This window comes from Nematolebias whitei, chromosome 5, assembly GCF_014905685.2.
Source record: "Nematolebias whitei isolate Nwh7 chromosome 5, NemWhi1, whole genome shotgun sequence".
Taxonomy (NCBI): Eukaryota; Metazoa; Chordata; class Actinopteri; order Cyprinodontiformes; family Rivulidae; genus Nematolebias; species Nematolebias whitei.
The window spans coordinates 8183357-8193998 of NC_056502.1; the positions used below are offsets into that span (position 1 = coordinate 8183357).

At 41.0% G+C, this 10642-nt stretch overlaps 1 protein-coding gene across 1 annotated transcript in view; it reads left to right on the plus strand.

The window, feature by feature from the left end:
• Positions 1-9695, plus strand: part of bmper (BMP binding endothelial regulator) — a 42687-nt gene extending 32992 nt beyond the window's left edge. The window contains exons 10-16 of the mRNA XM_037676765.1: positions 1075-1179; positions 5584-5629; positions 6251-6414; positions 7143-7344; positions 7443-7785; positions 8073-8203; positions 9061-9695. Of these exons, the coding sequence (XP_037532693.1) occupies positions 1075-1179; positions 5584-5629; positions 6251-6414; positions 7143-7344; positions 7443-7785; positions 8073-8203; positions 9061-9242 (1173 nt within the window). The 3' untranslated portion in view covers positions 9243-9695. The remainder of the gene's footprint in view (positions 1-1074; positions 1180-5583; positions 5630-6250; positions 6415-7142; positions 7345-7442; positions 7786-8072; positions 8204-9060) is intronic.
• The last annotated feature ends 947 nt before the right edge of the window (positions 9696-10642 follow it).

A 10642-nucleotide genomic window follows, 5' to 3' on the forward strand; every position in this document is an offset into this window, starting at 1 on the left:
TGGGTGAGGGATGGATGGATGGATGGATGGATGGATGGATGGATGGATGGATGGATGGATGGATGGATGGATGGATGGATGGATGGATGGATGGATGGATGGATGGATGGATGGATGGATGGATGGATGGATGCTGAACAAAATAATGGATAACAGATAAACACGTGATGATAGAAATCAATAAATAAATGAATAGATTAGTAAATCAAGTGGATAAATCAGTGGCACATCCTGAAATGTATTAATGGAGTGACCGTGTGGGGGTCGTTGAAAATCCTGTGGTGGCACGCTGAAATTAAAAGCCAGAACAAAATGTCAGAAATGTATTTATGCTGTTCTTGTAAAAAGGTGATTTGAAAACTAGCAATGCGAGTTGAAGAAATTCCAGCGGATGGAGCTCCGTTTCTTTTTTTACATCCAACATTTGTGATTGTGTGATGTCCAAAGACCAGAACAGATCACATTTAGAGGTCCACAACAGTCCAGCTTTTATGGGTTTTATAACGTTACAGACATTTGTAATGCCATAACCTGTCCTTACATTAGGCTTTTTGTAATTTTCCCTAAAAACGTGAGACGTACATCTTTAGTTTGAAGGGGCACATTAAAGAAAATTTCTACTAGAAACAAGTTTTGTAAAATTAAAGCCACCACTTCTTCTAGTTCTTTTAAAAATATTTTTATTTGCTTGTTGCTTCAGACTTTTGTGAACAAAAAGGAAGTATATTGAAAAAAGACAAATAACTGTGAATTTAAAACAGATAAATGAAGAATTTCCGACAAAGAATTATCGTTTTTCCCACAGCTGAACAGATTACGCAGATGATTTATTGTAAAAATCATCTCCATGAGTGCATGGCTTGATGGTAGTTTTGCAATACAGAAATTAACCATCGGAGTCATATGGTAAACTGATGAACAATCAGATACAGTAAATAAAGATTGGATAAACTAATGGACGATGGAACAGGGTCGAGTAGACCAGTGGACAACATGTAATCTGATTAAGTGAACAGTAGAATAACATCTACATCTGTACGCTCATGTTCTTATCTTGTCTTTTTATTTGTGTAGGAAGGAGACATGTGGTCGTCTGTTAACTGTACTCTTTGTGCGTGCATTAAAGGCAACATCGAGTGTCGGCCCAAACAGTGTGTACCGATCACCAGCTGCCCCTCGGTGAGTGGCAACTACACTTCTTCTAGTGTTCACATCTGGATGTTTTGTTTGTCTTTCCTGCTAAAGGACTTCGCTTTCCTTGGAATCCCATCAGAATGCAGTGCCAGCACCCAGGCTTTCATGGATATACTTATATTTTAGCTCAAAATAATCTCATCAAATCTTAAATGAAGGGTCTTTTTAAGTTGTTCAGTCTTTCACATAAAGAAACACAAAAAGTCATGCATGTGACCATCAAAGTCTTTTGCTCCTCAGATTAAAAAAATATAAGATCTTGCAGTTTTCAAACAGCAACTGATTGAAGCTTATTTTTGATTTTACTTTATTTTTTTTTTTGTCTGCCTCCTCTTTACGTGGCAGTCAGGGAGTGACAGACAGGTGTGTGATTGCCATGGCAATCCTAATGATCAACTGGCAGCAGCTTGTTTTTTAAATTATTTTGTGCTCTTTACACTTCTTTTACAGTTTATACGCCAAATTGCACACATTTACTTTAGATATCTTTAAAAAAAAAAACTGAAGCCTCCGGAAGCCTAAAATTTTTGGGAACCACTGGCAAGAAAAAAGGTTGGAGTTGTGTTCACCTGTCGCAGAAGTTGCCTCCGAGTCATTTGTTGGTCAGTGGGAGACGGAGTACATTCCTTGCATTCTGCCAGCCGGTGCCGGTCACGATGTCAGTGATAGTCCAAGTTCACACGCTTCCAGTGGTTACTACAAGCCCTCACCTGCTGTTAGGGGTCACAGCAGAGAACTGCAGAATAACGTTGGTGGTCTACATCGTTTTCTTCTGTTTTATCCTATTGAACATTATTTTTATATCAAGTTTTGTTATTAAACCACACATTTTTCTAAGTTCTTATTTGCTGCATGGCCTTTCTCATTCACTGATGATTCATGGCTCACAGCACTAAAACATCCCAAGTAAAAAAAATTAAAAAAAAAAGACATTCACATTAGAGGAAAGTTTTTCTGCAGAGGAACTCTAGTGACTCTCTAAAGAAACGCTTTCAATAAGAGTTCTTTATTAAACCTAAATTTAGACAAAACAAAGAGCTTTGTTGTAAATCAGAGCAAAGGGATGTTTTTAAGACACTTGCGAGATATGAAGGCAATTTAAAAATCAACTGATGGGTGTAAAATGTGGGCGGCACAGTGGCTCTGTTGATAGGGCTGTTGCCTCACAGTGAGAAAGTCGCTGGTTCAAATCCTGGCCCAGGGCCTTTCTGGGTGGAGTTTGCATGTTCTCTCCGTGCATGCGTGGGTTTTCTCCGGGTACTCCGGTTTTCCTGTCACAGACCAAAAACATGCATGTTAGGCTGATTGGTAACTCTAAATTGTCCCTAGGTGTGAGTGAGAGAGTGAATGTTTGTCTCGTTTGTCCCTGTGATGGACTGGAGACCTGTCTTGGGTGTCCCCCGCTTCTCGCACAGTGATAGCTAGACATGGACACCAGTGACCCCCGCAACCTGAAAAGGAAGAAGTGGGTAAAGATAATGGATGGATAGGTTTAAAAATTTACAGAAACCAGAGTCCTAGCATTCATAGACGGCTGTGGCTGAGTGGTTAGAGCAGTCGTCCTCCAATACAAGAGTGGGGGTTTGATTCCACCAGCAGTCACATGGCAAAGTGTCCCTGGGCAAGACACTGAACCCCTCATTGCCTCCGATGTGTGTCCCATCGGTGTATGAATGTGATAAAGCTCTGATTAGTCCTTGTACAGAAATAGTAGAGCGCTGTGTGAATGGGTAAAAGGGCACAGACTGTGTTGTAAAATGCTTTGATTATCTTGAACAGATAGAAAGGCGTTATGTAAGTACAGTCCATTTAACATTCAAAATCTTGAACATCCTGAAAGTTACTGGTCCTTTTTGCTTATTGGTGAAGTTTACAAGTGCGAAGACAACGTAATGGAAAAGAACAAAACAAGAATTGCAACCTTGATTGCACGAATCTAAGTAAATGCGCATCGATTTGTATCACAGACTTGAGCTGAGACATTCTGAGCATGACTCACGTGATCACAAGCACCACACGCATGCAGAGCCTTGAGGCTGACATCAAAGTATAAAATCTGGCCCACACCTCCTACACTGCAGAGTTGGTGGGACTTCTGTTAACGCTCAACTTCGTATTGCTTTGTATGCAACAGGAAATGTGTCTTTGTGCAGTTCTATTTGTTAAAGACGTTTACAAAAGCAAAACCAGCTATTAAGATTTTATATCTTGCATGGATAAAGCAACATATAGAACGTAAACTCACACACCTGTCCTAAGTTATCATGGCTATGAGTCATCCCTGACACAGAGGTCACCACACCACGCTTACTTTACTCTTCCACGCACACGCACCCTCGACCATGCCTTCATCCTGCGGTCAGCAGCGGGTCAGCAGAGTCTGGGTCCTCTTTGGAGACAGCATGTCTCCGAACAGCCTTTTGTCTGTATTACGTCTGAGTGACAGCAGAGAAGAGGTGCCCTATATTTAGGTCCTTGAAAACCAATCTCTGTCAGTGTGTGTGTTTCAAAGAGAGTGTGTGCTCTTGTGTGTCCTTGGTGTGTCTAAAGGCAGCCCTCTTCAAAGAGTGCCCTTTGTGTAGAGGTTAGGACTCTGGAGCGTGTACTGAGTGTACGGCGAGCGTCTGCGCGTGATGACAGATGAGTGGCGGGTGTGTGTAAAAGACAGGGGGAACGTGTTTGTGGGTTGGCAGTCAAAACTTTCAAATGATGGTTAAATTTTAAATTAGATTCGTGTTGGGGTTTGGACAGCTGGAAGAAAATTTAGGAAGCCTTTCTATCAGTGATGTTCATCAGTCAGGTGAAAGTACAAATGTGTGTGTCGACCAACGACGGGCTTCCTTCAGGCAGCGGAACTTTGAGTGAAAGATTCGTCTGATCTGCTCTTCTGATGGAAGTTGAAACACACACACTACCGTATCTCCCACCGTACACGTCGCACCGCCCTATAAGTCGCATCAGTCCAATTATGTCTAATAAAGTGGAAAAAAAAAACCTGTTGCTTCGCCATATGAGCTGCATCTATTATGCGTCACCCCTGACGACCCGGAAATGTGGTCCGGTGTTGTGTTCCGAAAATTGATTGGCTGCCAAATGGCGGCCGCGGGAGCTTTAACAAGAATTTAACAAGATTAACACTTAAAAACAATTATTTGTTTGCTCGAAATTATAGCAAAGGTGTGTCTCAGTCTAACTTTTCCTTAATAAATGCCCTTTGACGGTCAAATCAGCTGCATTTCAAAAGCCGATACACAGAAGTAGGAGCATGCATGGGAGGACTCGCTGTGCAGTTCTTAGAAATTTAACAAGTTAACCACCTAAAAACAATTATTTGTTCGCTCGATTTTATAGCAAAAGTATGTCTCGGTTGAACTTTTGCTTAATAAATGCTCTTCAATGGTCAAATTAGCTGCATTTCGTCAGGGCAGCGCAGCGAAATGAAGCAGGCGAGCTGGACGAAGGTGGCAGGCTATGGCAAGCCAATTGTGTCATTAATAGCCATTTTTACCTATTACATGACACAACGGCATGCCATACTACTCAAGTGCCTTTTATAGCATCTAAAATATTTTATTATTCATTGTGGAGAAGAAAAATGTGTATGCATGAGTTAACACATGGAATAATCAATGCGTGTCTGGAAAAGCTTTATTTTTTCATTCCTGTCTGGTCAATGTGTACCACAAAATCACAACAGGTAGCACGGTGGATTAGTGGTTAGTATTGTTGCATCACAGCAAGAAAGTCTTCAGTTCAATCCCCGGTTTGGACCTGGGGTCTTTCTGTGTGGAGTTAGCATGTTCTCTTGGTGTTTGTGAGGGTTTTCACCAGATACTCTGGTTTCCTCCCACAGTTCAAAAGCAGGTTAGGCTGCCTTCAGGCCCAGACCTCCTTTGAAAAGGATATCTGTGATCTCGGTGGGATTTACCTGCTTAATAAACCTTAATAAAATAACAGATTCACAGTCAATCACTGTATTCACATAAGTATTAAAACCAATTAATACAGATTTACAAGGGTTGTATGTTTAAAACATGCTCTTTTTGAACAAATGAGTAGTATTTATTTCACAAAGTAGAAATACTGTAATACGGTTATCATTTACCACTTCAATTTGTCAAAAATAAAATCCAAAACAACTCTTTTCTCAGTTTAACAATTTAACCTATGTAAAATTTTAAGTGAACTTTTTTTTTTCACGTATCACACCAAGTCAAAGTTTTCCGTCTAGTTCGCATCCAGTACTGCCTACTGTCGGTACTCGTTCAAAAATATAGATTTTCTTCATTCGCTTGTTCTCAGGCATCCTGCTGTCTTTTGTTTTAATATTCTGCCATTTCTCTTTGAAAATCCTTCAATGCTGTTGGGTCTGCTCCTTGATTCTCACAGAACAAGATCCTGAACAGAACCGGCTGCTGTCCAGTTTGCACTGAAAGTGAGTAAGTCTGTTTCATCAGAGTATCTTCTCATTTTTATTTAACCCTAAACTAGCTTTTAATTTGACCCCATATGTTCTAAAACTATTAGTGTCGATTGCAGAATAAGAAAGACTATCTGTAGTAAATATGTGACTTGTTATTGCAAAAAAACCTCCAAAAACCAGTGAGAACAAACCCTGCTCCAGGCTCAGTAGCTCTGGGTGAATATTCTTTATGAATTTTAGTCCAGACTGTGGTTTGCCCTCAGGTCGTTTTACTTTGGCTTCAAACTGCAGAGGAAATCCCCAATGTGGTCTATTTCAGGACTACAAATACCCCATAAATCCCACTTGTATATAATAAAATGTAGAGTTTCATTTGGTAAGGCAGACATTCTACCACACACACATGCCGGTTCCACATCTGAGCGGGTCAGATCGGTGCCACATATCTTAGCATTTAGCATAAATAACGTTTTTGCTGTTTGCTGTTGGATTTCAACAGGGATCATTAAAACAGTTGTGCTGGCTTGACTACACCCAATTAAAGCCATTTAATTTTAAATGTCATAACATTTTCTGTTAATTATCCTTCAGCTTTTTTTAACGTTCTCTTTGTTTATGCCCGTTCTCCTCCAGAACCAGGTGTTTGCACGGTCTTCGGTGACCCTCACTACAACACATTTGATGGCAGGACCTTCAACTTTCAGGGAACTTGTCAATATGTGCTGACCCGTGACTGTGGTGGGATTTCATCTGGAGCTCCAGGAAACAACATCAACAGTCCAGACTCCAGCTTCACGGTAGGACGGGTCTTCGAATAGGAACCGTACAGAGTTTAGAAACCTGCATAGTCAGAGTTAGAGATGAAGGACATGGGATACAGTATGTACCTTTATTTATCTTCATGTTTACATGCAATTTGTTCCTGTGCAAGTGAGAAACCAAGCTCACTGTAAGTACTGTAACAGATCCTGCGTCTTATTATTAGATAAAAGCCAACTTTTTATCCAGTAGCTCAATGAACTTCTTGATAAATCCCTTTCATTGTCTCCTGAGGAGCTTTTCCAGGCTAGAGTGAGACCAACTGTGTTGGTGCTAAGTACCTTGCTTTGACCAAACATCAAGAACATGCACTTGTTTAAATTAATTAGATTGAAGTGTTATAGTTTTAGAAATTCAGGAGGAGCTTAAGAGTCTCTGCTCCTCCACATCAAAAGGAGCCAGAAGAGGTGGTTTGGGTGTCTGTGAATGTCTTCCAAAGGAGATGATTCAGACAGGTATCTGGGTAAAGACAGGGCAGGCTTAGGATTTGCTGGCAAGATAGTATCTCAAAGTTAGTCTGGGAATCCATCTGAAGGGGCTGGAGGAAATCGCTGGGCACAGGGAGGACTGGTGATTTATTTTTAAGCTGTGACCTGACAGCCTGGCCTCAGATAGGCAGTATGCTGTAGAATATTTAAATTTAAATGCTATACATTTATGATGAATAGTTGGAGGTTAAACTTGTATTTACTGACTTTAATTTCAGGTGTTAGTGAAGAATGATGCTCGGCGAACTCGCTCTTTCTCTTGGACTCAGTTTGTTGAGATAAGGCTTGGGTCTCTGATCCTCAGCCTTCACCAGCATCTGACAGTTCGAAGGAATGGCACTCGCATTGCCCTGCCCTACCATGGTCCCGGGGTGCACATTGACCTGGATGGATACCTGCTCAAGCTCACCACCATTGCAGGTCGGTTATCAGTGTTTGCTTAGCTACATAGAAAGTATTGTCTTTAAGGTACACGGTTGGTACTTAACTAGTTGTGTTGCTCATAACTCTGTCACCAGGTCTGGAGATCACTTGGGATGGTGATAGTTTTGTAGAGGTTGTAGCAGCTCCCCACCTGCGCGGACATCTCTGCGGTCTTTGTGGGAACTACAACGGTCACAAGCGCGACGACACCTTGGGAGGTGACGGCCAGTTCAAGTTTGACGTGGATGAGTTTGCAGAGTCGTGGCGAGTCGAGGGAAATGAGCTTTGCTCCCAGCAGCATCCACCTCGCAGGCCGACATCCTTCCTGTGCCCTGGCAGTGTTAAAGTCAAATTCCGGGCACACCGGGAATGCCAAAAGATAAAGTCATGGGAGTTTCAGAAGTGCCATCGTGTGGTTGACTTTGGTTCTTTCTACAGGTGAGGACAATGCTGTGCTTGAAGTCTAAAAAGTACAAAACATATCTAACGTTATTAGAAAGCAATATTTTCATTGGTCCTTGCACACAAGGACAGGAAAAGTGGGTAAAAGAAAATTGATGGCCGAACGAATTGCGTATGTTAAGTCGAGTCAGTTATTCACAAACTGTGATTTTAACTTTAAAACCAAGTTGCCTAAATTTACCCCGATAGACATGAAGTGTATTGATCAATAGCTCCAAACGATCCTGTTCTATTAAACTACATCTATTACTTGCCTTTTACAGATCATGTGTGACGGACATGTGTGAGTGTCCAGTCCATAAAAACTGCTACTGTGAGTCCTTCATTGCCTACAGCCGAGCCTGTCAGAGGGAGGGAGTGCCCGTCCAGTGGAAGCCTGACAACGTTTGCATGGGTTAGTGACTCGGCCACGAGACAAGCTGCTTTTTCTTGAGCTGTTAGTGTAAAATATTTGAAATCTGGCAATATGCCGAGTGACACCATTGCTTCTTCCACTATAGTTTTTATTTTTTCAATTATGTTTTTCAGAATGGTATTAGTTCATCATTAAAGAGCATGTGTTGGTTTGTGTTAAGCAGAATGTACTTTAAGTCCTATTACAAGTCCAACAAAGTTAAGTCAGGTCGTCTGGACGGTTTATTTTTATTGAAACGTTTCGTCTTTTATCCAAAAGACTTCATCGGTCCAAGGAGCTGCAACAAACTCAGTCAAAGCTCCTCGGACTGATGAAGTCCTTTGGATAAAAGACGAAACATTTCAACAAAAAGAAACCGTCCAGACGACCTGACTTACCAGTAACTTATTTTTCTACCTGGATTATTGAGCATGAATCAGGTTATCCTATCACAAGTGCATCAATATGCTTGGGGTGGAGGTCAGGGGACATCAACTTAAAGGAGTTCTATCACACTGATCAAGATTTACTGGGTCATTTATTGTTAAAAAGCCACAGACACAACAGAAAATCGATGTATAAACCTGCTCTCTAATTCAGTTTAGAACACAATATACCCAGTAGATTCATTAACTTTGTTCAATACAGTATTTTTTGCCTGAAATCAACACAAACACAACCAATCTACAGTATGTGTTGTCTTAAATGCTGTTTAAATTATGTGCAGTTATTAAAATCATTATTCATTTCTTAGAAATGATACAACGTGAGCATTGCACGAAGCTCCTGATCTGTTGCTTTTTGCCTGGAGTAACCCAGTTCTACTTTTTTTGTGTGCCACCCCTTCCCTCCACCAGCCACCCAGTGTAAACATGACGCTGTGTACGACACCTGTGGCCCGGGATGCACTAAAACCTGTGACAACTGGAATGAGATTGGACCGTGTCACAAGCCCTGTGTGGCTGGCTGCCACTGCCCTGCCAATCTGGTGCTGCATCAGGGACGCTGTATCAAACCCACGGCCTGCCCTGGACGGTGACCCTTGTTTCTCAGGCGGGAGGGGAGCTAGGTTAGGGAAGGTCATCTGTAGTGTTCAAAGTTGAAGCCAAACTAGACGAGAAGTAAAGGGTTAAGGACAGTAAAAGGTCTCAACTCTACAGAGCAGATGCACCAACGTACTCAGGGTCCATACTGTTGCAGAGAAACGTGTTGCAGCGACGTCAACATCAGAGATCTAACCAACGGCGTCAGACTGAAGGGAAATGGACGGGAAGCTGATCACAGCAATCAGCCGGTGATCTCCTTGTGATGCTCATGATGCCACATATTGACAGTAGCAGTTCCATCAACATTTAGGCTTGAGGAACTGAAACATCTAGAGAAAACGCGGGGCCCCATCTGGAGATTGAATACCTCACACACTTAAGGAACATTCAGCTCGTTACTGTGGACCTTCTGGAAAAGGTTTGGCCCAGAGGACTCGTATTAGAGCCAGAATGGTGCTCAAATGATCAATGTTCTTGTAGAGAAACTCTCGGATGCATTAAACTGCTCGATTGATCTCTATTCCATCATTTCATACTGTAAGCTAACCAGATTTATATGAGAGACAGGATAGCTTTTATATTATTATTGCTCTAATTATTATTTGTTGCAGATGTTAATTTATATATCCCTCAATGACATTGACAAGAGCCAGAATCATGAATATAATTGTTATAAATGATTTAAAGGGAAACAAAAGCTATTTATGTATTTGTTGTGTATGTTGTGGTACTGTTTGAAGTAGAATTGCCCAAATGTGACTCAGTGGTTGCACCATTGCTTTAAAAAAAAAAGGTACTGTAATGTAATAATGCTCAATGTATGTGTTGTTTTAGATAGTACAGAACCAAAAGTATTCATGTAAACATATGTTTCACTTGAAGAGAATTATTTAAGACTAGCAATATAATCTTTTCCTGAAGTTCAATTTTGGCTGATGTTTCTCATCTTTGAAGGGCTGAAGAAAATTTACTCCACAAACAAAAGTTAAAATAATAATAATATTAATTGGAATTATCTACCTTATTCCTGGGGGCTCTACTGTATAAATGATTATGGGAACAACTTCCTGTCACACACCAGAAGTACCAGTAAGCATTGTGGTAGCGGAACACGGACGTTGGTTTATTTGAAAGTGATTTGAACAGAAACCGTCCAGAGAAGACCTGATTTAACTTTCTTGGATTATTAAACCTGGATTAATGAGCATGAATCAGGATCATTTGCCTTCACTTTAGCAGATAAAACAACGTTTTTGTTTTGTTCACATTATTTAACAACCATAAAGTTGACTAAAATAGCCGTGCTGAGTTCAGGTACCTGTTGTGTTCACGGCTGCATGAACAACCAGACCAAACTAAATCAGTGGCTACAACAACAGTTTTGAACACAGAC